The 27,359-nt window shown below is 44.8% G+C and overlaps 1 protein-coding gene across 1 annotated transcript in view; it reads left to right on the forward strand.

Annotated features, from left to right (window-relative positions):
• Positions 1 to 27,359, forward strand: part of LOC122806732 (valosin containing protein) — a 1,741,209-nt gene that overhangs the window by 715,923 nt on the left and 997,927 nt on the right. Inside the window, exon 9 of the mRNA XM_044077401.1 lies at positions 19,668 to 19,803. Within this exon, the coding sequence (XP_043933336.1) occupies positions 19,668 to 19,803 (136 nt within the window). The remainder of the gene's footprint in view (positions 1 to 19,667; positions 19,804 to 27,359) is intronic.

A 27,359-nucleotide genomic window follows, 5' to 3' on the forward strand; every position in this document is an offset into this window, starting at 1 on the left:
TTTTTGATAAAAAAAAAACTAGTAGGGTTTAGTGTAGTTTAATTGTAGTATATTGTCTTTCTTGGGGTATCTTTGTTTAAGCTTATATTTTTTTCCTTATCTGAATTCCCTTTCCCTTCAGAAAACTCGTTTTAGTTAGTCCCTCCCCCTCTCTTTTCTGAAGTAGCAGTTTAAGTTAGAGGCTAACCTATTTTTCCTTAAAAAAAATAGTGTTTACTTGGTTTAGTCTTTGTTGTTAGACTATTGTGTGTATCCTTGACTGTTTTTGGGTGTGGTAACTTTGTGTGTTATAGTTATTATACTCAAATTGTTATAGTTGTGTAGTGTTTGGTATTCCTTTCTTTAGGCATGTCCAAGGATACCAAGGTGTCCGGATGCAAGAAGTGTGATTCGTGCTGTCAGAAGATGTCTCTGACAGATGGTCACACTTCTTGTGTCTATTGTCTCTGCGCCGTGCACCTGCAGGACTCTTGTTCGGTTTGCCATGCTTTCAGTCAGTCGTGCAGGTGCGTAGGAATAAGTTAATCCTATGGGGTTTGCTTAAACCCGAGGAGTCACCGGCTAAGGCTCAGCCCTTGAAGTCCTCCAAGCCACCTAAACCTTCCGACTCCCAGTTCGGAGCAGTCGTTAGGTGAAGCTACTTCTTCTGCCTCTGTTCCGGCCGGAACCGATGTGCCTGCCTCTGTTCCGACACGCACTTCGGAGCCGCAGGGGAGTCTAAAGAGATCTAGGTCTCCCTGGAGTCGATACGCTCTGCTCAGAGTCGTCCGCTCCAATCGGAGCGCAGTCATCGGTCCTCCCACTCTTCAGTCATCGAGATTGTCAGATCACGACTTGGAGAGTGGTCAGCAGGCTTTTGAAATCGCAGGCCCTAGCAAAAATGAGGTCCAGCCCCCCTCAACAGGGTTCGGCTCCGTCCTTGTCTGCAGTCATTCCTCCTCCGACTCCTCCCTTGAGTTTGGAGCCGGAGTTCGTTGGGGTTCGAATCGTGGAATTTTCACAGATACCTTCTCCGGTTCCGTCGGTGGCTCCAATGACTTCCTTGATACCGTCCTTGGAGGGATCTGGGCGCCGAGACTCAGTCTGCTCTGAGGGGGCGAGTGGCATCGGACCCTTGTCCAACACCGTTCTCCCCCTCTGAGCTTCGGCGCAGGTGAGCTCAGCTCCTATATCGGCTTTGGAGCAGTCCCCCTCAGTGCAGAGGGGGATTCTGGTCTCTTCGGAACTGGAGCCTTCTCTGCATCTGTGCAGGGGCGCCTTCGAGGTGATGAGGAGTATGTGCTGGCCCCTGAGTCTGCCCCATGATCATCCTCTTTGGCTCCTCCCACTATGGTGCCTGCCCCTGCCTCTGCCCCTCCTCCAGACTCCAAGCGTGGGTATCCAACGCTCCAGGTCACCCCTTTGGCTGTATCTTCCTCTTCCGAGGCCTCCCCTGATCATTCAGAGGAGCCACCTCGTAAGAGGAAATGCAAGAGGAAGCATGTTGACTCCCCTGTGTCTGTCACATCAGATACCGACTTAGAGGATTCAGAAGGGTCCCAGAGATCCCCCTCTGAAGACATCTCATTCTCAGACATCCTTGAGATGCTTAGGCAGAGGGGGAAGTGGTCTACCCTTAGCCCTTCCGAGGATGAGTTGGTATTCTTGGATGCGTTTGGATCCCGACCTTCCACCTCCTGGGTTTCTCCGCCTTTCGACCCACTCATGTCTGTGGTGGCTCGGAAGGCGTGGTCAGCTCCAGACAGTGGAACCGTCCCCTAGAAGACCTTCAAAATTCATAACTGCACCACAAGATAAACAGTTTTTGACCAAAGGTGTTCCTGTTGATGCCATGGTGATAGCGGTAGCCACAAAGCAGTTGGCTGAAACTTCATCTGTTCATCCCCCTAAATAGGAGTACAGGACGATTGACAGATATGGGAAGCAGATGTTCTCTTCAGCGACTTTCTCCATGAAGTCTCTGAATTATTTGTGCCACTTTACCCGTCTTCAAAGGGATCTCGTTAGAGCTTGGAGATACCCTCCAAGATCCATCAGCTGAAGGGGCCCAGGCTAAGGCAGCCTCCCAGCTAACTACTCTTAATTCAGTGGTGAACTCCTCCATGAGGCTCATTTCTTATGCAGCCGATGGTGCGAGTAGAGCTGCAGGCACAGGCGTCTCCCTAAGGAGGCACGCTTGGATGTGGCTTTGTAACTTTGCGGAACCTTTCAGAGTGTCTTTCACCAACACCCCCTTTGGGTTCCTCTCTTCGGATCACAGGTGAAGGACACCCTTACCAGGTGTGAGCAGGAAGGCAAGACTCTCTGCTGTGGGAGTCCATTTTTCCACTCCTTCCAGACCATATCCCAAGGGTCAGAAGAGTGGAAAGATGTGGTTCCGGAAATCCCAGGGAGCCTTGCCGGGCACACGTGGTGAGTTCCCATCCAGGGGCAGGAGGGAACAATAACAGACGCTGCCCTCGTGGCAGAGGGGGTCCGCAAAACCAGGGCAGCAGAGAATCCTTCTCCGACAAGCCCTTCCAGCATCCCTGAGGGGTTGCCCGGCTGCCCACCTCTGGAGGCAGTCAGGGGAAGATTATCGCTGTACCCAAGAGCCTGGCAAGACATAACACAAGACAAATTGGTACAGTCTGTTATATCCGGAGGCAACAGAATTCCCTTTGTTGGCACTCCCTTGTCAAACATGTCCCTTCCAGATGCTCCATCCAATCTAAGGGATCAAACAGTTCAAGGAGTTTCAAAACTGCTAAGAAAAAGGCCCATCCAGCAAGTCCCAGCAGACCAGCAAGGATCCGGAATTTACTCAATGTTCTTTTTGGTACCAAAAAAGACAAGGAACTGGAGACCCATTCTGGATCTCTGCAGACTAAACAGGTCTGTACAAAGAACAAAGTTACGGATGGTCACGCTACAGTCCATTTTACCCTTTCTGGATCAGGACAATTGGATGTGCTCCATAGATCTTCAGGATGCGTACTACCACATCAAAATGGACAGGCGCTCCAGAAGATTCCTTCGCTTCTGGCTGGGAGCCAGCCATTATCAGTTCAGAGCTCTGCCCTTTGGTCTCACCACAGCCCCCAGGGTGTTCACCAAATGTATGGCAGTAGTTACCGCTCACCTGAGACGGCAAGGATTCCAGGTGTTTCCATATCTAGACTACTGGCTCCTCACTGCTACCACCAGGCATCACCTTCTGCGAGCCAGAGACTACACTATCCAGACTTGCTCCAGACTAGGTATCACAATAAATTTAGAAAAATCTGCATTGTCACCCTGTCAGTCTATCACCTTTATAGGCGCAAATTTAAATACAAAAGACAGGTCAGCCAGCCTTCCACCAGACAGGGTGTTAGTCATTCGCTGACATGTGCAGGTCTTGTTAGGATGCAAGAGAATTCAAGCCAGGTTCGTCCTCCAAACCCTGGGTCTCATGGCAGCAGCGATCATACTCGTCCCTCTGGCTCGTTTTCACATGAGGATCCTCCAGTGGCTTCTTTTCACCCAATGGTCCTTCCAGCAGCTTCCCATGTCTCACATGATTATCACAGAAGCATGCAAAAAGCACTTTGCATGGTGGATGGTCTCCACATCAGTGCCCCAGGGCAGACCATTTGTACTTCCCCCTCCAGTTGCTATGGTGACCACGGATGCCTCCCTGATCGGGTGGGGGGGGGGGCGGAGCAATATCAGGGCAGAGCAGTCCAGGGCACCTGGCTACCTCGAGTACCATCTGCACATAAACGTCTTGGAGATGAGGGCCGTGCTTTTAGCGTTGCAAGCTCTTGACTCTCTTCCTACTGGGACCATTGCAATTCAAACGGACAATATGTCAGTCGTGTGGTACATCAGCAAGCAGGGCGGAACCAGATCCTACCCCCTATGTCGAGAAGCACTCAGACTCTGGCAGTGGGCGATCTCTTCCCAACGGTTTCTTACCGCAATGCACATCCCTGGGAGATCCAACGTCAGAGCAGACAAGCTGAGCAGAGCAATTCTCATGCCTCACAAGTGGTCTCTGAATCAGGTAGTGGCGGACCAAATTTTCATCAAATGGGGACAACCTAGCTGCAACCTCTTTGCCACCCCCTTCAACAGCAAGTGCAGCAATTTCTTCTCTCTCCTTCCACTTTCGGGACATTCCCCCAGAGACTCTCTCTAGTCCACGATTGGCCTCAAGGACTACTGTATGCATTCCCTCCCTTTCCCCTGATCCCCAAGCTGATACAGAAAGCTACCATATTGGGCTGCAAAATGATCCTCATTGCTCCTTACTGGCCTCAACAAATATGGTTCCCGTTCCTGCATCATCTTCTCGAGCAGTCTTGGACTCTGGACCCATTTCCAGACCTTCTGATCCATCAATCGGGTGGGCTGCACCATTCCCTACAATCTCTCCAGCTCACTGCTTGGTTGCTCCACTTGCAGCCTTAGCCAGGCTTCTTGATATCTCCCACTCTGTGCGTGAAATCATTTTATCATCGCACAAGTCTACCACTAGAAAAACGTACGCTAGTAAGTGGAAACGTTTTTCTTCATGGGCGGAGGCTAAGAGTATAGACCCCTTCAGTCCCTGTACACCACATATTGGAATTTCTGGCGGAACTTTCATGCTGGGTCCGCTTTCTCTACAATTAGTTCAGTTAGCTGCAATTTCAGTTTTTCACATTGGCCTGTCGGAAGGTAATATAATGTCTCATAAGCTTTGCAAAGCTTTTCTCAAAGGGACCACTCTGCTCAGGCCCCCAGTGAGAGATCCTCCACCTCCGTGGGATCTGAATTTGATTCTAGCTTCTCTAATTTTGCCCTCCTTCGAACCTGCAGCATCTTGTTCTTTGAAGTTTTTATCTTGGAAAACCCTCTTTCTGGTAGCGATTACTTCAGCCAGAAGAGTTTTGGAACTCCAGGCTCTTTGTATCCATCCTCCGTACCTAGTGTTCCACAATGACAGGGTTGCCCTCAGGACTAATCCTTCCTTCCTAAGGTCTCTTCTGAGAATAACTTGAATCAGTCCATTGACCTTCCTGTGTTTTTTCCCAACCACTCCAACAGGGCGGAATACAAGTTGCATCAGTTAGATGTTCACAGGCAACTGCGCTTTTATTTGCATAGTACTAAGGACATCAGAAAATCGGACCAGATTTTCCTTTCTTATGCTGAGGGTAAACAAGGTCTACCAGTCTCAAAAGTAACCTTATCCAGGTGGTTGACTTCTATCATCACATTTATCTATCAGCTAAGGAATAAAGAATTGTCTGTTAAACCAAAAGGTCACTCCATCAGAGCATTAGCCATTTCTGTGGCTTTTCAGGCTAGGTTGCCCATGGAATCTATTTGTGCAGCGGCCACGTGGGCCAACCCTCATACTTTCATTTTGCCTTATAAGTTGGACATGGTTTCCAGGAGCAGAGCTGATTTTGGTTCCACTGTTCTGAAGAGTTTGTTCCAATGAGCCACCCAGAATTTTAGGTGCTAGGGACGCTGTCCCAACCAGCAACAATGAAGGCGAGATGGGCAACCTACCAACCAGCCTATGTACCTACCATAACGTTCCATGTTAGTGGTCTCCTCTCGCCTTCTTTCTTGTGTCCCACCCTCCATCCCCCTATCGTAGTAGACAGAGAAGAGTTCTGTATGGTTTTTCACTGGCTGAGTCTTCTCTGGCTATTCCTCTCTACCTGGTAGTCTCTATGGTAGGGTTTATGTATTACAGGATAGGATTCTTTCCTTTTTATGTCTGCTGTTAGACTTGCCAAATGAGATATGGGTATCTAGCTCCAGGCCTCATGGGATATGGGGAGGCCTCGAGCCAGTAAACTGCTCTCTAGCTTTAGAAGATGGCCGAGGTCAGAGCTGAGGATTGGCTCCGAACCCAACCAGCAAGAAAGAAGGCGAGAGGAGACAACTAACATGGAACATTATGGTAGGTACATAACTTCTTTTTTTTTAGCCTACCCTTTTGGGGCCACCTGACATCTGGAGTAAGAAACTGAAGAAAATGGCATCTGCTGCATCTTATATACCCCTGGCACACTGACTTCAGGGAAGTGGTGACAGCAACCGATGCCAGACCAGGACTTTGGAATTCAGGCCGACTGCAGGTAGCCTGCCAGCAGGATAACCCAAGTGTAATGACTGCAACAGTGAATACACTCTAACGTCTACATTTATGGTAGGTCCACAACTATACTTTTCTACTCCAGACAGTTCTTGGTGCCCAGAAAAGGACTCTTGGCACCCTATCCTAGATCTAACAATTCTCAGCACCTTCTTGGTGGTCCCAAAATTCAAAATGTTGACTCTGCAACAGCTTCTTCCTATGCTAGCCAAGGATGCCTGGCTAGTCACCATAGACTTAAAGGAAGCTTATCTGCACATCCCCATTCAGGGCAGGCTGTATGCACCATCAGTTCTGTGCACTTCCCTTTAGCTTATCTACTGCGTCCAGGGTATTCACTGCGTCCAGTGTATTCACAAAGTACCTGGCTCCAGCCATTGCATTCAGGCGGACAGACAGGAATTGCTACTTCAGCACCTGGCATTTTTAAAGACTAACTTCTCTGGGGTACACCATCAGCGAAAATAAATCACAACTGGTGCTCAGCCAAAAGATTGTATTCCTGGGAGCAAGCTATGGCTTTCCTCCAGAAAAAACAGATTTATTTGACAAACTACTTCAAACTAATGGCCACCAAAACCCAGCTATCTGCAAGAAAAATGCTGCAAGCCCTAGGGTTCACAGCCTCATGCATTCTACTGATTCCATATGTAAGACTGCATATGAGGAAACTTCAGTGGTACTTGGTCTCCTGCGTCAACATTCTCAGCACCTTGGAACACTGATTCCTATCATTCCTTGTCTAAGGACAGAGTTCCTTTGGTGGGCAGAGGCATGTAACCACAACAAGGGACTTCGTTTCACTCGACCCCTCGCCACACAAACCGTGACAACAGACACATCAGACTATGCGTGGGGGGCTCACATGGCAGGCATATACATTTAAGGCAAATGGAGCCCAGGACAACTTGCCCTGCATATCAATCAAAAAGAAATGTTAGCTGTACAGAATGCTCTGACAGCATTCATATACCTTATCCTTCCAGGACAACAACTGATGAAGACGGACAACACCACAAATATGGGGTACATAAGCAGGGGGAACTCATTCCTACCCACTGTGCAGGTTAGCCATGGCCCTGTGGAACACAGCCTTGACCAACCAAGTGCATCTGCCAGGCAAACAAAATTCACTGGCACACGACGCAAGCAGAAATCTACTGGACCCACATGAGTGGAAGCTGGAACCCAACTCATTCAAACTTCTAATCCACAGGTGGGGGGACTCCAAAGGTGGGACCTCTTTGCCTCCCCCCAAAACCATCAATTGAGTAAGATGTTCTTCGTGTTTCACTGTTGCAGTAATTACATTTGGGTAATCTGGCAGGTTGCCCTCAGTCGGCCTTAATTCCAGAGTATTGGGTCCTGTGTTGGTTGCTGTCTTCTCTTTTATGACGTCGGGTCATTAGGGATATAAAACATGCAGCCTACTCCATTTTCTTTAGTCTTTCTTGCTACACTGTGCCCAAAGCAGAAGCATTTCGCAAGTGCCGGTCGGCGGACTACTGAAATATTCGAGTCTGAGTTTCAGAACCAAAGTCTTCACTAAAGCTAAGTACCCCATTGGGGAAACTTTTTTTTTTCTTCTTTACCGATGTCAGAAAAAGTTAATTGTATTACTTGGAAGCAAATACCTCATAAGGATTTCCATTTATACTGTATTCCTTGCCTAGGCCCTGATCACAACGTGCCTGGCTGTCGGTTTTGTGCTAGATTTAACCAACGCACTATTAAGTGTTGGTATATTTTTGCATCAGTGTTTTGGAAACGGATTTAACTACCCAGAAATGTCGTCTGATAGCAATCATAAAAAACGCAAAGAAAAGGACAGAAAGGCAGTCAAGATCCGTAACAGACTAAGCTTCTCCTAAGCCAGTCGCGGGTACTCAGTGAGGTGCTTTCTTAGTCCCTGATACCTGCTACCTTCGAGTCGCAGGCCTCTACCGACACCAGTGTAGAATCCGGCATGCCACAAGATACTCAAGGTATTGGACCAACGGATGCACCTCCCTCGGGTGGATCTGGAGCCGCTGAGCAGGCACTGGCTTCTGAGGGTGTATTCAGACCGCAACATTTGTATATCAGACAGCTGCAAAATCAAAGACAAAAGCAACTTCTAAAACTAAAACCCTGACGCATGAGCCACGTGCACAGGCCTCTATGCCTAAAAAAGATGATCAAAATAGTTGAAGACCTTATTACCTTGATCAGGGGTACCCAACCCCCTCCATATAAGAGGTCTAGGCAAGACACTGATTATGAATCTTCAGATCAGGTTTCTATTTCTTCTGATTCCTCTTCTGATCAGGAATTATCTATACCTCCCTATGAGGATTCTGATGCTGAGGAGTCTATTCCATCTGCATCTCCTCCTGAGGATTATTCATTTGGAGAAACCTTGCATACTTTCAGGGAACATTTTCACTCTGTGTCAAGATTTCTCAGAATCAGAAGAGGCTCAGGGATTTCCTTCTCCCTCAGCACAAGCCTTTAGCCATTCCCCCTGTTTTAGACATTGTGGATGATGTGTTTTCGGAGTCTAGCTTGACCCCTGACTCCTTACCTCCGGCTCCCAGTAAGCCTGACCGATATTGCAGGGTCCCTGACTCCTAAATTCTTATTTAGAAACCCTGCTGCTGATCCTGAAACTATTTCACAGGGTCCAAAGGGAGTTAAAGCCTCAACAGCAAAAAATCCTACCCCCTCTGACAGAGCACTAGACAGATGGGGGGGGGGGGGTTATACATCAGCAACCTTAGCAATCAGGGCCTTAAACTGTCAATTTCATATGCTTACGTGCCAACAACATGTTATGAGATTGCTGAAACAAAATGTTTATTTCAGAATGTGCAGAAAATTAAGAATTGCAGGAATTATTGCATGCAGCAGAACAAGTTGGAAAGCAATACTTTGCAATGTGGTTTTGATTCTTTAGAGGCCTCTTGCAGGGCCGCAGTTACTGGATCTGTGATTAGGAGGCATGCCTGGTTAAAGGAACAAAATTTGCCTGATCATGTTAAAGCTAAATTGCTAGATGCACCTTTACAGCATGATTCTCTGTTTGGTATTAAGGCAGAAGAAGTTTTAAAGAAAGTGGAAGACAAAGCTTAAGTCTATGCAAACTGGTAAAGACTTCTTACAAGTGCAGACACCAAGATTCAGTAGACACTGGCCTACAAAAAATTGGTCCTTTCCTGTGTCAGAGCTCAAAGGGGCAAATCCAGACGCCCTAAGGGTTCCAGATACCAGGCGCAAGATTCATACAGGTCAAAGCAATGGGGCGCTTCCATCTCCAAATCTGGAGGAGATGAAGCGCAAACCTACAGAAAGCAATCCCAATGACTTCCCTCTGCCTACCCCAAGCACTTATCTTTTGGCAGCACCCATAGGGGGAAAATTAGCACTTTTTGCTCAAAATTGGCAGTTATTAACCCAGGACAAGTGGTTACTAAACATCGTATCACAGGGATACAGATTCCATTTCCACACACTGCCAATGGCGAATGGTTGGCCAGATCTGCCAAAAAATCAGTGGGCAGAGGCGCAAACAGGTTACGTCCCTCATGGATATGGGGTCTATTCAGACAGTACCAGAACAGGAAAAAGGACAAGATTTTTACTAGACTGTTCTTGGTATCCAGAAAGGACAAGGCCTGACAGCCAATACTGGATTTATCGATTTTGAACACATACCTGGACATTCCAAAATTCAAAATGCTGACTTTGCAACAGCTTCTGCCCATGCTGGGCAAGAATGCTTGGCTGGTGACTAGACCTAAAAGAGGCATACCTGCATGTCCCAATAAGACAATCGTGCAGAAGATACCTCAGATTCAAGGCTGGCTTAATGCATTACCAATTCTCAGCACTTCGGCTTATCTACTGCGCCCAAGGTCTTTATAAAGTGCCTGGCACCAGTAATTGCATTTTGCAGACAAAGTATACAAATTTATCCTTACTTGGACTGTCTCATTCAAACAGAGAACAAGGGCACTCTTCTTCGACACCTGGCATTTGTGAAAAGGCTTCTAACATGCCTAGGGTGCACAAACGAAAAGAAATCACAACTGGTACCCTCTCAAAAGATAACTTTCCTGGGTGCAAGCTTGGATACAACTGCCCAGATGACTTGCCTCCCGCCAGACGAGCAAAGGCAACTGACTGCTTGCTTCAAACTGATGGCAACAAAAACCCAGTCTTCTGCAAAGCAAATTCTGCAGGCTCTGGGTTTCATGGTATCCTGCATCCTACTAATTCCATATGCAAGATTGCATGTGAGGAAACTTCAGTGGTACTTAAAAAGTTTATGGAGTCAACATTCACACAGTCTGGAAACAGTGATTCCTCTCATTCCCTGCCTGTAACAGGAGTTTCTATGGTGGGCAAAGGCAATGTCACCAAAACATGGGACTGCCCTTCACTCTACCCCTTGCCAGCCAAACCTTAACAGACTCATCAGATTATGCCTGGGGGGCCCACATGGCAGGAAGATGCATTCAGAGCTTATAGACGCTAAAGCAAATACATCTACATATTAACCAGAAAGAGATGCTAGCTGTTCAAAATGCCCCAACAGCCTTCAAGGACTTGCTTCATCCAGGACAACTACTGATAGACTGATATTACCACAGTCATGTGGTATATAAACAAGCAAGGGGGCACACTCATACCCCCTTTGCAGATTAGCCATAGCACTGTGGGACACAGCTTTGACCTACCAAATACATCTTCAAGCTCAATTCCTGCCAGGAAAACAGAACACTCTGGCAGACGATTTAAGCAGAAACCTTATGGATCCTCACGAGTGGAAACTAAATCCACAAGTCTGCAGCATAACAGAGAAATGGGAGAGCCCAGACATAGATCTATTTGCCTCTCCTCAAAATTATCAATTGAAAAGATTCTGCACAAGGACTTATCACAGACCAGCATGGAAAGTGGACTCCCTATCCTTCAGTTGGAAAAACCTTTCAGTTTGCCTTTCCTCCACTGCCTCTTCTACCCAAGGTCCTCCTACCTAAGTCAGACAAGAGAAGCCAAAGATGATTTTAATTGCCCCGGATTGGCCCCGACAATACTGGTACCCAATCCTAAGGAACTTGGCTCGGTACCCAGCTTGGACCTTGCCTCAGACCACAACTACTGTCCCAGCAAAACAATCGGATCCTGCAAAATCATCTACAGACTCTGAACCTGGCAGCATGGCTAATCATGTAGTCATACAAACACCTCTCAGTAAAGCTGTGATGGATGTCATTTTGGAAGCCAGAAGGCCTAGTATTAGAAAATCTTATGCTGACAAATGTAAGAGATTGTGTGCTTGGAATCGAGCACAAGGAACTGATGCAGCAGAACGAAATATTCCTCGGATATTGCAATACTTAACTGAGATGCTTGACAAAGGCCTGTTTTTCTCATCAATCAAAATCTATGCCTCTGCCATTTCGGCTCATTACAGTACAGAGCCACCAATCTTTTCTCATCCTTTACTAAAGCAGTATCTTAGAGGAGCCAAAAATTTAAGACCTCCTGGAAGATCACCATTACTTGCATGGGACCTCAATTATGTGTTGGAAAAGCTCACCCTGCCTCCATTTGAACCAGCTGCTACCAATGATCTAAAGTTCTTATGGAAAACAGCACTGCTACTAGCCATTACTTCAGCAAGAAGAGTTTCAGAGCTACAGGCACTCATGGCTCTGGAGCCTTTTATCATATTTTACCCAGACAAGGTGTCTGAGGACAAATCCTACTTACATGCCTAAGGTGGTTTCCAGTGTGGCTCATAACCAAAACAGTTAATTTTCCAACTTTTTATCCAAATCCGCAGAACAAAGTGGAGCGAATTCTGCCTTCTTTGGACATACACAGACAACTAAGATTCTACTTGAGCAGGACAAAAGCTCTAAGAAAAACTGAGCAATTACTAATGTCATATGCTGCAGGATCAGAAGGAAAGGCTATTTCAAAGCAGACAATTTCAAAGTGGATAAGCCACTGCATCCGTTTCTGCTACTTACTCCATGGTAAACCTGTGCCCAAGGGCATTTCAGAGCTGCAGCTACTTCAGCAGCCTTTCTCCAAGGAGATCCAACCAAGGACATTCTAGAGGCTGCTACTTTGAGTTCTTTTCACACCTTTACAAAGCATTACCATTTGCCTCTCTAAGTCCAGGGCAGGCTGTGCCACTGCAGTGCTGCAGGGCCTTATAGCCGTACCTAATGCTGTTTAGCTCCAGCCTCCTAGCCATAGCTTTGGGATTCTACCAAAATGTAATGACCAACAGTGAAACACGAAGAACATAGTACAGTTGTGTACACTTACCATAAATGTAGATGTTAGAGTGTATTCACTGTTGGAGTCCAGGTTACCCTCCCGCCATCACCCTGTCATTCTGAAGTTTATCTTTCCTTCTCTATCTTCTATAACCTATGTGGTGTATTTGCTTGTAGTTGAAGGTAAAGTTTATATTGATGCATATATATATATATATATATATATATATATATATATATATATATATATATATATATATATAATTTTGCTACCTTTTTGGGGGCAAGAAAAACTAAAAATGGCGTCTGCTGCATGTTTTATACCCCTGACGACCTGACATCATGGAAGAGAAGACAGCAACTGACGCAGGACCCAAGACTTTGGAATTCAGGCCGACTGAGGGCAACCTGCCAGCTGATTACCCAAATGTAATGATTGCAACAGTGAAAATACTCTAACATCTACATTTATGCTAAGTGTACACAACTGTTCTTTTTGCACCACAAATCCCCACAGCCAAGTGTGGAAAGTGGATGTCCTATCCTTTACATTGTAAAACCTCTCAATTTATGCCTTTTTCCCCTCTGCCCCTCCTCTCAAAAGTACTACTCAAGATCTAACAGGACAGGCCAAGGACAATCCTTATTGCCCCAGACTGGCCACACCAGCACTGGTACCCACTCCTCAGTCTGACAGCAGTGCCACCCTGGCACCTACATTAGACCTCCCCCCCTCCCTGCTGTCCCAGCAGGCGGGATAGTTTTTGCATCCACAGCTGCAAACCCTGAACCTTGCAGCCTGGCTTATCCCCTGAATACACCACCAACCCTCAGCAAACAGGTGATGGACGTCATCCTTGAGGCCAGAAGGCCTAGTACTAGGAAATCCTATTCAGAAAAGTGGAAAAGATATTGTTCTTTGAGCCAGTATCAAGGAAAGGACACAGCTGCGCCCACATTAGCTCAAATCCTGGATTACCTAGCAGAGCTACTCCAGAAAGGCTTATCCTCATCAATTTAAAATTCATGCCTCTGCTATCTCAGCTCATTACAGTACTGAGCCACCTCTATTTTATCACCCTCTCATCAAACGGTTCCTGAGAGGATCCAACAGTTTAAGGTCCCCGGGGAGAGCTCCCACCCCTGCCTGGAACCTTCTCTTTGTACTAGAGAAGCTCACGCTTCCCCCTTTTAAGCCTGCTGCAGCAGAGTTAAAATTCCTGTCTTGGAAAACAGCCTTACTTCTAGCAATCACTTCAGCAAGAAGTGTCTGAGTTGGACACTAATGGTTTTGGAACCCTTCATTATATTCCATGCGGACAGGATTTCCCTCAGGACTAACCCATCATTTATGCCCATGGTGATATCCAGTGCGGCGTTAAACCAATCCATCCATTACCAGTCTTTTTCCCTAATCATCTGAATAAAGGGGAAAGGATTCTGCACTCCTTGGATGTGCACAGACAGCTCAGGTTCTACCTTGACAGAACTAAACCTTTCAAAAAATCTGACCAGCTGCTAGTCTGCTTTGCTACAGGGGCAGAGGGCAAAGCCATTTCAAAGCAAACCATTTCCAGATAGATAGCAGACTGCATCCATTTCTGCTACAAACCCCGTGGAAAACCTACCCCACAGGAGATCAGATCTCATTCCACTAGGGCTACCTCAACCTCTGCAGCATTTCTCAGGGGAGTCCTTACCAGGGACATCTTGGAAGCTGCAACCTGGAGTTCTGTACACACCTTTACCAAGCATTACCACTTACCTATTTTTTCTAAATCCAGAGCTGGATTTGCCACAGCAGTCTTAAAAGATTTGATGGCCAGCCCCAATACTACTTGACTGCCTCCACCCTTCCTCAGTTTTGGGAATCAAGCCAAGTGTTGATGACTGCAACAGTGAAACACTAAGAACATAGTACAGTTGTGTACACTTGCCATAAATGTAGATGTTGGAGTGTATTCACTGTTTCAGTCCTGGTTATCCTCCCTCCAGCCCCCTGACTTCTATTCGTTCTACCTATCCTCTTTTTGGCCATATCTTATGGCAGTGGTATTTACTTATTACTAGAGGTGTTCCGCACCATGTAATTGCTTCCTATTTTGGGGGCTCCTGACATCTGGGGCAAGAAAACTTGATGTGATGGCGTTTGCTGCATGTTTTATACCCCTGACGTCATGGAGGAGGTGACAGCATGTGATGCAGAAATCCCAAGACTGGTATTCGGGCCAACTGAGGGTTGCCTGCAGGCAGAGATAACCCAAGTGTGATTGCTTCAGTGAATAGACTCTAACATCTACATTTATGGTAAGTGTACACAACTGTACTTTCTGAAGCAAAAGAGTGCCAGTCAATGACATTGTGGGTTGCCGCCACCATGAAGGAGCTAGCACAGCAGAGCTTCCATGGTCAATCCCCTGAACAGGGAGTCCTGGGTGATTGTTTTTGGAAGTGGGTGTACGCCTTCTCTACCTTTGCACTGAGCGGCAAACTACTTAAGACATTTCATCTGCCTCCAAAGGGATTTGGTCCAAGAACTTTCCACCTCCGTTGCAGAAGTATTGCTGGCAGAGCCTCAAGTAGGTGTTTCCCAAGCTGTCCACTCTCACCTCCCTCATGAATTCCTTGAGGTTAATTTTCAGTGCAATGAAAGCTACCTCTCGAGCGGCTGATACAGGCATTGTCTTGTGGCATCATGCCTGGCTGTGCATATGCTGGTTCGTGGAACCCTTTAAGGCATCATTTACTAATGCTCACTTTGGTTCTTTTCATTTTGGACCTTTCTTGAAGGCCACTTTGATCTACAGCGAGCAGAAGGGGAATATTGAGGTAGGGATCCAGCTTTCTGCTCTCCAGAGGTCCTTTACTAATACCCAGAAAGAAGTGGTTCCATAAGGCACAGTCTCGCTTTCAGGGTGCTCTTGAATAATCTTCCAGAGGTGGGGAGGGGGGGGTTCAGTGGACTGTGCCTTTGAGGCAGGGGGCTCCACGATTTCCGGGCTGCAACAACTGTTCTCTGAGCAGCCCTATTAGCGCTTCTGAAGCGTTGCCTGACTGCTCTGCCCTGGAGGCAGTTGGGGGTCACATTTCCTACACCCACTAGCCTGGACAAACATCACTTCTGATCAGTGGGTGTTATAGTTTGCAGGGTCTATTTCATTCCCCTTTTTGTAACCCCACCAGTAAGACATTACCTCTTGGACATACCACCCAGTCAAAAGGAGTTGGCCTCCAAAGAAGTTCAACTTCTAAAAAGAGTAGTCTGCGGTCCCAGCAGGACAAAGAGGATCTGGCACTTATTCTCGTTTCTTTTTAGTGCCAAAAAAGATGGAAATCCTTCGTCATATTCTGGATCTCAGTGAACTCTATCTTTCAATAAAGAAATCAAAGTTCCAGATGGTCACTGCTCAGTCCAATCTGCTACTTTTATCCAAGGATGATTGGATGTGCTCTGTGGATCTGCAGGAGGCCCACTATCACATCAAAATACAGGCATTCCAGGAAACCTCTTCACTTCTGGCTGGGAGTCGATCATTACCAGTTCAGAGCTCTGCCCTTTGTTCTCACTGTAGCCCTCCTGGTGTTTACCAAATGCATGACGGTGATAATGGCTCACCAGAGGCTTCAGTGGTTCCAGATCTTCCCACACCTCGTCAATTGGCTCCTCACGGCACCTTCGAGGCATCACCTGGTTCAGGCGATTCATTATGTTCTCCCCCTCTTCAGTCAGTTGGGGATAAGTCAGCCTTCTGTTTCAGAAATTGCAACTTTACCTCTGCTCAGAATTCAGTTGATGAGAGATCAGGTCATACAGATATTGGACCTCTGTTGCGCACTTCCCACTTCATTTGGTTCTTCGGGCTTTCGGATCCATGGCCTCAGCAATTTTTTTCCTCTGGCCAGGTACCAAATGCATGTGTTACAATGGGCTTCAGCTGTCCAGTGGTCTGCTCTGCTTCATCCCCTGTCTATGGCCATAAGACTGACTCCTGTGTGCAGATGTTGCCTCTAGTGGTGGCTTCAGTCGCAGGATCTCTCTGTAGGCAGGCCCTTCTCTGCCTCTCCATGGCCACAGTGACCATAGATGCCTCCCTGCTGGGTTTGGGGGATGTTTTCCTGCGAAGACTGTCCAAGGAACGTGGTCCCCAGTAGAGACCAAGTTGCATATAAACGTTCTAGAGATGAGGGCAGGCCTTCCATTACAAGCCTTCCAAGACTGCCTCCCTCTAGGGATGATTGCAGTTTGGACAACATGGGGTAGTCTAGTATGTCAACAGGGGGGGGGGAACATGTGCTTAGCTGTTGTGCAGAGATGCTGTAAGAGTGAAGAATCGGCTACCTCCTCCAACTGGTTCCTTATTGCAACATACATACCCAGAGATTCCAGTGTTGGCAGACAGGCTCAGCAAATCTATCTTGAGTCCTCAAGAGTGGTCTCTCCATCATCCTTCAGTGGCAAATCAGATTTTCAACTGTTGGTCAGCTGTGCTGCAACCTTTTTGCCTCCCCAGTCAGCCACAAGTATTTTGTCCCGATTCCCCCCTAAAGGGGAGTCACCAAAGGATGTTGTAGTCCACGATTGTCCTCTGGGACTTAACTTTATGTATACCTTCATGTTCCCTTAATACCCAAAGGTTCTGCAGAAAGCACAACGTTTGAGGACATCCCTTGTAGTCATTGCCCCTTTCTGGCCTCGTCAGCCATGGTTCCCTTTAGTCAGGTCTTATCTGAAGTATCCGCCATGGATACTGGATCCCTGTCAAGATAAGATTTCCCATCAGTCTGTCGGGTGTGGTCCTCTCCCAAGCCTTCAAAACCTTCACCTAACTGCATGGCTTATCCATTTCCAATGATGATTAAACAGTCCAGGCTAGCATCCCCCATTAAATGCATCATTCTGGCCCCCAAAAAATCCCTTTACTAGAAAAGTGTACAAGAGTAAGTGGAAAGGTTTCTCTAGCAAGTTTTTCCACTGTTAAGCTGCAGTTGGCAATTTCCAATTTTCACGAGACCTCTGAATCCATAAGCTTTGTAAGGCCTTTATGAAGGTGTTTTTTCTTGCTTTGGCCTCCAGTTAAGGAACCTTTGCCTCCTTGGGACCTCACGCTGGTTCTGCAGTTTTTAACTAGGAGTCCCTTTGAACCTAGTTCCTGTGATCTCAAGTTTGTCTTGGAAGGCAGCCCTTCTGGTGGCGGTTACTTCATTTGGGAGGGTCTCAGAACTGCAAGCCTTCACCATTACTCCTCCTTGCATGACTTTTCACAAGGACAGGGTTTCTGAGTGAACGAACCCCTCCTTACCCAAGTTTCCTTCCAAGTCGACCCTAAATCAATGTATTCAGTTTCCAGTATTCTTCCCCAGCTATTCCAACAGAGGAGTATATCCTTCATACCGTGTATGTTCACAGGCAGCTGCAGTTTTACTTGCGTAGGACTAAAGATTTTGTAAGTCAGAGCAGCTTTTTGTGACGTTTTATGCTAGCAGACGTGGTTTTCCAGCATCTAAGGTCACTATTTGTAAATGGATATCTAGCTGCGTCTCTATGGTCCACAATCTTGGCCACCATGGAGGTTCCAGGTCATGGGGTCCATTCTACTAGGTCTGTGGCGACTTCTTTAGCCTTTGTAGCAAGGCTTTCTGTTATCTGTGCTGCTGCCACTTGGGCTAATACACCCTTTATATCCCATTATAAAATTGGATTTGAGTTCCAGAAGTAGGGCGGCTTTTGGTTCCACAGTGCTCCGGTATGTCCTCCCTTGAGGCCTCTCAGGATATATGGTAGTTGGGGACTCTGACCCTATGGTGATGAATGAAGACATGGATAACATCAGAGTTGTGCGCTTACCATAACTTGACATTTGTTATCTTATGTCTTCATTCATCACATTTCTTACCTGCTGTCCCCCTAGCTGGTTCAATCATGGAAGATGTTGGAGTGTTTCCTTCCACCTGGGTAGCAGTAGGTTGTAGGATCGTTAGCAAACTGTCTGGGGATTACAAGGCAGCAGGGCATTATGGGAGAGAGAGGAGCCAGTCTTGCATCCATCTTAATGTTGCTGGCTCTGATCCAAGACCCTGATGATGATGAAGACCTAGAATAACACAGATGCCGAGTTATGATAAGTACATAACTCTGTGTTGACCCTATTTCATTATTCCTGAAGGCAGGGCCTTGGATCTGACGTCCGATCTGATCCAGCACTTCAGACAGATTCAATTCTCAAGCTCCTCCCCCTCCCATAATCCCCTTTTGCTCTGTAACCCTCAGATAGTTTGCTGCAGGAACCCCCCAGAGAATTTTTTTAGGAATTCTAATGCAGTATGTTTTTGAACTGGCTGCAAAGTTCTTCACCTGCAAAACTGTTACTTGCCGTCCTTCCTGCCAGGAGAATCTCTGATCTCTCTCAATATATAAAAAGTCCCTTTGTCTGTGGTAGAGATGTCCTTAAACCAATTTTATTTGACAGTGTTCTAAATAAACAATATTGCACTCCTTTATTCGTAAGCAATTGAGTTTTTGATGCATTAACCCAAGGACTTAAGGAAGACTTGTCAACTGTTGCTAATTCACTGCTAATAAAGGAGAGGAACATGTTCAAAACAATTGCCAAATGGTTGGCTCTTTGCATTGTATTTAACTGCTTGTCAGACTTTGGAGGAGTCTATCAATCCATATTCCACCAGAAGTACAACAGTACTTTAGTGATCTGGTTATCAATCCTCAGTTTCGTTATGCACTATATACTGGGCATCCTGTGCAGGGATGGCTTCATCTGTCAATCTGAAGGGCATTCTGTAGCACTCTCCTTGACAGTAGCCACATTCTGTCATAAAATAAGCCTTGAGAATCATCCTACAGTGATTATTGCAGCAGTGATTCAAGCTAAGAACATAGTTGTGTAAGGCACGTATCACTAGCAGTATGGTTTTCCTTCAATCTTTGTCCGTTTTGGCATCCAGGGGCTAGGGTAGAGTACCAGTTCACCCCATCCACCTATACACACATGCATATACGTGTACACACTTTCTTCGCCTGGAATATTTTATTTTTTGCAGCTGGGGCAGTGGGTTCAGCTTCATGAGTTACTCTGCTGATACATGGTTCCCCTAAGCAGTTCTAGCACATTTCTGACCTGTGCTGCCGAATAAGTGCCGTAGAACATTTGAGTGAATTGTGTATTTAAAGTGTGTATTTATACTAAAGTCTTGTTCCTTTCTAAGATTCGTTAGTTTTTAATTAACCTTTACTTGATGACATTGATTCTTTTTAATAGACACATGGAGAAGTTGAACGTCGCATAGTCTCTCAATTGCTAACTCTTATGGATGGCCTAAAGCAGAGAGCGCATGTCATTGTCATGGCTGCGACCAACAGACCCAATAGCATTGATCCAGCACTAAGACGATTTGGTGAGTAGACTATTGGTCTGCTGGTTTAAAAAAAGTTTGTAATTTGTAATGTCTTGACATTTTTTTATTGTAGCTTAGGAGCACTTCTGGCGTGGATCCATCTGGCTACCAGAAAATCCTCCAAACTTGTTTTCATGACAGTTGTACCACCTGTGAAGTACGTTTTGACCTTACTGCCCTGGGCTAAGTGTTCCGTCAACCAGGGAGTCTGATTATTTCATGTCCTTTCAAACTATTCAGCTGTCATGGCAGTCATAGTAGTAAAGTGCCGAAGAACAGCAGTGAATGAAAAGTATTAACTTGAACTAGTCTCAGCCTTTTAAGTGACTGTAGTTTGATCCTACCCTCAGTCCAACTCGACATGGCTTTAGCCTGGCTCACAGTACTACCACAGCCCTACTTTTACTGACACTGTGAATAAAGCTTTAGACACTGGTCTCAACATCAGTGGTTTTACTTGACCTATCCAATGCCTTCGACATGTCATATGCCAAGTTACTACAACAGCTGTCATCAGTAGGATGCTCTACCCATAGTCTTGCGTGGTTTAAGTTACCTAGATAATGGACAATCTGTGAGATGCCAAAATACTCTTATCTGGCTGCTTGACTAATGATACAGGGGTTCTCCAAAGTTCAATTCTTGCACCACTGCTTTTAAATGTATTTATAAGTAGTCTCCTGAAGAGTGGTAAAGGTAGATGAAGGCTGCCAGCCTAGCCACATAGAATTTTGCAGATAATTCTGTCATTTGTAAATATGAATGTAAACTACAGGCTTGTCTTAAATGAAAAAATAAAACTGCTGTTAGAGGTGGAACTGAAAAAAATGTCACAGCAGTGCTCTCTACTGACCAAGTAAAAGCATGTTGTGACCCTTTGATCTAAAGTCAGCTCCAGCCTGTCTAGATGAAATTCTTTCTGTTTTAACCAAGAGTTAAATTGCTAGATTTAAACATGCAAATGTATTTTTATGGCTCTGCATCTTGACCAGCTACAAGATAAAAGGAGATGTTAAGAATGTAAATGGTTTGTTAGCCTGGGAACCCAGGGAAGTGTGAAGAATGATGTAATGTGTAGCCTGGGAACCCCAGGAATGTGTGAAGAATGATGTAATGTGAATCAGAACTGCAATTTCAATTTAAACAGGGAACCAGTGTGGAATAAGCATTTTTGTCTTGACCATCCAACTCATCAGCACTCTGCCTGTTTTCTTATGTAAGTTTCTTAGACTTGTGTTTTCTTTTAGAAATAGCTCGAAACTAGAAAGATTAGACTGTGCTTTTCTGTGATGTCAGAACTGTACTACTGAATTATTTTAAGTATTTCTCTGATCTGTGAACTCTTGCCTAGCACTGTGTAGTAAGAAGTATAGTAAATATTTTAAAACCTTTCAACTGCGGTTGTTTTGTGTAGAGATAATTTAAGCTCTAAAGTGCATTGCAAATTTAGTGATTACTGTACCAAGTGACTCTAAACCTTGACTGTTTAGTTATACTACCAATTGGATAATAAACAGTAGTCATTAGACACCCTTTTATAAGGGCCTTTGAGTAGCTGATAAATATTAGCTGGGTGGTGGCAGGCAGTACTACAGTATAGTCTGGGTAATAGGGGATCAGCTAGGATGAGATCTGGACCCTATAGCTGTGCCAGTGGGAAGTCTTATTAGGGACCTGGAGAGCAAGGGAGCGACCAGCCCCGGACTGACTGATCTGTGTGCTCTCTTCGGGGTACTCAGAAGACCCACAGCATCCATAGCTATCCTCTGAAATGGCTCCTCAATCACAGGCAAAAGGCATCAAAGGAGCTCTCACCTTGTCTCCTGCCTTGCCTACCTTTTGGCACTGCTCACAGGTCCTGCAGTACCCTGTTATATCTCTGGAAATTCCAGGCCAATAGAAGTTTTGCATAATACGTCTTTATATGTTTTATGCCCATACGTCCTGCAAAAGGGCATGTCATGGGCTATGGCTAGAAGCCCTAGATGGTAAACTCTAGCACTACAACTGCTGTACTCTCACCTTCTAGCCCTCCCTCAGGGGTCTACTCTCTGTATTGTAACCCTTTTATCCCATTATACGGATTCCCCCTTTCCTTGAGAATCGGGTGCCTCTCTAGCTACCTGCCTCAGGCCTTGCAGTGTAGGGTCTGAGAGCTGAACCTCTCAACTCTGTCCTTCTAACCCTTTCCAGCTCCCTTTCCATAGGAAGTCTGGCATCCTCTGACAGTGGTGCCTCACTGTCAGCCTGGGTACTTCTACTCATCTCTACCTTTGCAGTCACTTTGTCCAAGGGGCCATCAGTACCCACAAGCAGCTGTGGCTCATATTCAGTCTCGCTGCTACAGCGTAGCTCTCTCCCTGAAGTAACCATCTCACCAGTCCTGGCTGCAAGTATGCAGTCTGGGTCTCCCCCAGGCTACCAGACCCACTTGCTGGTCTCCTAGTGCGATTGAGTGTAACTGCATAAGCACATAGTGCCGCCTCATCCAAATCCTTCCCTCAGGACATCTGCAGGTTGGTGGTTTAGTACTCCTGTTGTCTCACGACAACCTATTGGCATTTTGTCTTTCGCATTTACTGGCTCCCTCACCTTTTGTTCCCCACCTTGCCTCCGTGGACACCTGTATGCCACATGGCCCCACTGGTTGCATTCAAAACATTTAACCCTAGCTCCTGAACGTGTACTTGGACTAGTGGCTTCACCTGCTACTGGCAGATTCTGTTGGGGCAGTCTGTGCTGCCCACCATGGGTTCCTTTTGACCCATGAGCAGTATTGGGGGTCCCCTTCCTGTGCAGAGCTGCCCTGCTTGCCACGTATAGGTCTCCCTTCTTCCCCAACTAAATAGCACATTCAGTCAGCTAGCCAGATCCTCATGTCCACAAGCAAAGTGCTAAGGGGCCTGTTCCCTCACCAAAAGGTCTGCCAGCCCTTCAAAAGTGGTGATCTGACATCCACTGACCCACGTATGGAAATAATGCTCAGTTCAGCAACATATTCGCACACACTTTCATCTGCCTTACGTCTATGCCCACAAAACTTTATCCTATACGTTTCAGGTGTTGGCTTAAGCTCTTAATAGAAATTTTTTTGCAGCAGTATAATCAAAACATGCAACCTCAGACATTTTACACAATACAGTTGCAGCTTTACCATGGAGTAAGGGGGTCAGGAGCTGTACCCAGAGCCTTTGGTCAACACTATACTGTTTGCATACCCTCTCAAACATATGAAACTATCAAAATTATCCCCCTCTTTAAACTGCGGAAGAAATTTGCTGACCTGTTGTGCTTCTGGGGTCCAGCTACTCCCATCCCCAACTCCATGACTCTGGCGAAGAGTCAGCATTTCTCTCATGCCTCTCCTTTTCCTCGGCTTCTGTCTCCAAATGCCTGGCCTCCAAGTCAAGTCTCTCTGGCTCCAGATGTATTTTTATGTCCTCTGCAGAAAGGTTGAGCTGTCCATTCTCCAAGGGTATTGTATCTCCACTGACAGTCAGATTGTCCTCCTGGTTGCTGTTTTTTGATGCAGCTGTAACCAAGGCTGCAATCAGGTCTGCCTTAGTCAGGTTTCCATGCACCAGTCCCCTAGCCTGGCACATCTCCATCAGCTGGCTCCTTGTCAGCTTTCCGTACTCCTCTGCTGATACGGAAACAGAACCCAGTGTATTAAAATTATCACAACTACAGGGGGAACTTCAGGAGATAAGCAACCCACTTTCTAATACAAACATTACACAGCAAGGTAATATTTTTGAGTTCAAAAATTACAAAATTTTTAATTATAGCAACTTGGATATTAACATGGATCATTTCACATTATTTTCGAAGGGTTTTAAATTTATTCCTACCAGGAAAGTTAGTATTCCAAGGGCTATTGTGGATTTGAAACTTTTTCTTAGGAAACAGAATTTGGCATTAATGTTTCATGACTCAAATCCTGGCACACATGCACCCTCTTTAAGGAAAAAAAAGTACTTTTAACCCACCCCCCCCTTCATCCTCAGCTTAAAAACCTTGGTAAAGGGAAATTAGAAATACGATAAAAGAACACAGAGTGGGTTCTAACCTTTCCAAGGAAGAGAATTGTCTTTTGAATGACCTGACAAAACAATAAGACTACAAGAATTATGCAACCAGATAAAGGGGGTGGAACAGTACTTATGGACACTATTCTTTACGAATCTAAAATGAAAGACTTGTTATATGATACTTCTAAGTATTCTAGAGCCTCTATTAATGAGGTCAATATAGCTAAATCTAAAATTAATATTTTATTAAATGACCTATTGCTTAAAGGTTCTATTGATATTTTGACATTTAATTTTTTGTCAAACAAAAATCCGAGGGTACCCTCAGTTTTTGGCATTCCGAAGGTCCATAAAGACCCTTCTGACCCTCCATTATGATTTATTGCCTTGGAAGGATCCATAACTACTCCCCTTGCCAAATATGTAAAATTGAAAGAACTGTCAAACAAGGGAGATGGTGTTAAGATTCATGGGACTTTCTTAGGCAAGTGAAAACTAATTTGTTTTGTTCCAACATTATTTTTGTGACCTTGGATATTGTATACCTATTTGGTTGTATATACCACATGATATAGGTCTTTTATGGTTGGAGGAAAGCATGAGAGAGAGTGGGGCATTTCCCTCAGATGATTTCAGGACCGGTCTTTTGCTTATGGAGGTTATACTTAAAAACAATTATATGTACTTTGAAGGAGAGTTTTTTAAAACTGGAAAGAGGTGTAGCTGTGGGGGCAAAGTGTGCCCCCACATATGCTAATATTGTTTTATCCTGGTGGGAGAGTTTATTTGTTAATTTGCCGGTTGTTGGTGTTTGTATAAACGCTTTCTGGATTATATTTGTATCTTTTGGACATATTCTCAAAGATTTTTTGACTTCTTGACATACATCAAAAGTACAACCAATTTTTTGGATTTTACATACAATCTTAATTGTCAAGAATTTATTTATTTGGACATTTCTCTGAGCAAGTTGGACAATGCCTTTTAAAAAATGCATGGGGAAAAAACTTTTTCTTACTCTTATTTTCATTTTACTAGAGGTCATCCTTTCTTCCAAAAGAAGAACTTACTCAAAGGGCAATTGGTTAGGACCAGTTGCATGACATCACACGAAGATTTTATAAAACACAGTGGCTTTGTTATGGATATGTTCAGTGAGAGATGTTACCCAGACAATTTAATTCGTGAGACCATCCAGGAAGTTGTGGAAGGAAGAAAGGGGAGGTTTGCCCCCATTTTGGATCAGGATGATCCTGTTAACTCTAATCCTATGGTCAACAAGAGCACCACAAACAGCTGGGAGCAAGCATATATTATGGATTATACTGGTGATTCTGGTGTTAAAAAAAATTGTTACTAGGGAGTGGGATAGATTTAGACTAATCTCAGACCTAGATTATATACATAGACAACCTTTAAAATTTACATACAAAAAGGATTTGAATTTTAAGAAATTTGAGTTTGGTGGGGGCTCTAATTTTTGAAATGGACCTGGAAGAGTGGGAACTTTTAAATGTGGTTCCTGTTCTCAATGCCAACATATTGTGAATAGTACCAGTATAGACAGATCTAGTAGAAACAGGCAGATCCAAAGTATTAATTTTTCTAACACCAATGGGGTTGTTTATTTGGCCACTTGCTATTATTGTTCATTTTACATAGGGAAGACCGAGAGGACGTTAAAGTAAAGAATTTTGAGCATTATTATGAAATTAAAAAAACAATGTGAATAATGCAGTATTCCATCATACATTACTGTGTCCACAAGCTTCCTTTAATTTCTTTGTTTCCCACATGCCACCCCTAACTTCTTTAGGGACAACTTCTAAAACAAAGTTAGAATACAGGGAATTATATTGGCAGATCATTTTGGAGGCTACAAAAAGCCCTGGTCTGAACGATATGCTATCCCTTCTTCCTGTTAAGTTAAGAGCTGCAAAGTTATAATTTCATTATGTTACAATATTAAGAATTTCCATCAGATGGCAGCATTCATTACACATTTATATACGCATACATATTTATTTTTCTTTTAATGCAGTATATCAGTAAAATAACTGATTTATTTGCATTATAAAGATATTTTTAATATACAATGTGAATATTTTAGGACTTTTTAAACTTGAATTTTCATTTTATTTACAGTATATTTGCTTTTTCATTAGTTCATTTATGTATTGTAACTTTTTTACAAGTGTAGTCTGGCACACCAAGTCCTTTATTCTGAGTTTTTCATGTAATGTTTTTAGTGAATAATTTTATTGAGTCATGGTCTTAATTGGCTTAGTACATCCTATATGAGATGTTGTTAAATGCATTTGCTATTTGGCTTCTGATGAAGATGTCCGAAAACGTATTATATGTGTATAGCGTTAAAGTGACTCGTTTGCCTACGAATAAATCTTTGGATTACAAGTTTATCCGGTCTCTGACCCTCATTTGGTCTCTCCAAGCGAACTATTTGTCTTGGTTCAAGTTTTGTTTTGTCCGTTCGCTTTCATCTCTACTTTTGGTTTTGATTTCTCTGAATCAAAAGAGGCCTAGGGATTTCCTCCTTCCGCAGCATAGGCCTTTGGCTATACCTTCTGTATTAGACATTGTTGATGTATTTTCGGAATCAAGCATGGCTCCTGATTCCCTATCTCCGGCTCCTAGTAAGCCAGACCGATATTACAGAATTTCTGACTCCCACAAATTTCTATTGAAAATTCCTGCTGCTGATCTACAGACTGTCACTGGGTCCCAAAGGTGTAAAGGCCTCTACAACCAAAAATCCTACCTCTGATAGAGATTCCAGGGCGCTGGATAGATGGGGAAAGAAGGTTTATACGTCTGCAACCTTGGCAATTAGAGCCTTAAACTGACAGTTTCATATGCTTAAATATCAACAGCATGTTATGGGTTTATTGAAACAGAAATTTGTTTTTCTGATTGTGTGGAAAATAAAGAATTGCAGGAATTATTGCATTCAGCCGAACAGGTTGGAACGCATACTTTGCAATTTGGTTTTGATTCCTTGGAGGCCTCTTCCAGGGCTGCAGTTACTGGATCTGTGATTAGAAAGCATGCCTGACTCAAGGAGCAAAATCTGCCTGATCATGTTAAAGCTAAATTGTTGGATGCCCCTTTACAGCATGATACTCTGGTAATAAGGCAGAAGAGGTTTTAAAGAAAATGGAAGACAAAGCTAAATCTATGCAAACTGTAAAAGATTTCTTAAGTGCAGCCACCCAGGTTAAGTAAGCACTGGCCTTCTAAAAATTGGTACTTTCCTATGTCCAACAGAGCCTGTCAAGGCAATTCCAGGCGCTCAAAAGGCTCTAGATACCAATCACAGGGTTCTTACAGGTCAAAGCAATGGGGTGCTTCCACCTCCAAATCTGGAGGAAACGAAGCACAACCCTACAGTAAGCAGTCTCGGTGACTTCCCTCTACCTTCACCAAGCACTTTTGGCAACCCCCTTGGGGGGGGGGGATTAGCACTTCATGCTCAAAATTAGCAGTTAATTACCCAAAGGGAAAAAA

The sequence above is a fragment of the Protopterus annectens genome, chromosome 1.part1 (assembly GCF_019279795.1).
Source record: "Protopterus annectens isolate FY-2018-M chromosome 1.part1, PAN1.0, whole genome shotgun sequence".
NCBI lineage: Eukaryota > Metazoa > Chordata > Ceratodontiformes > Protopteridae > Protopterus > Protopterus annectens.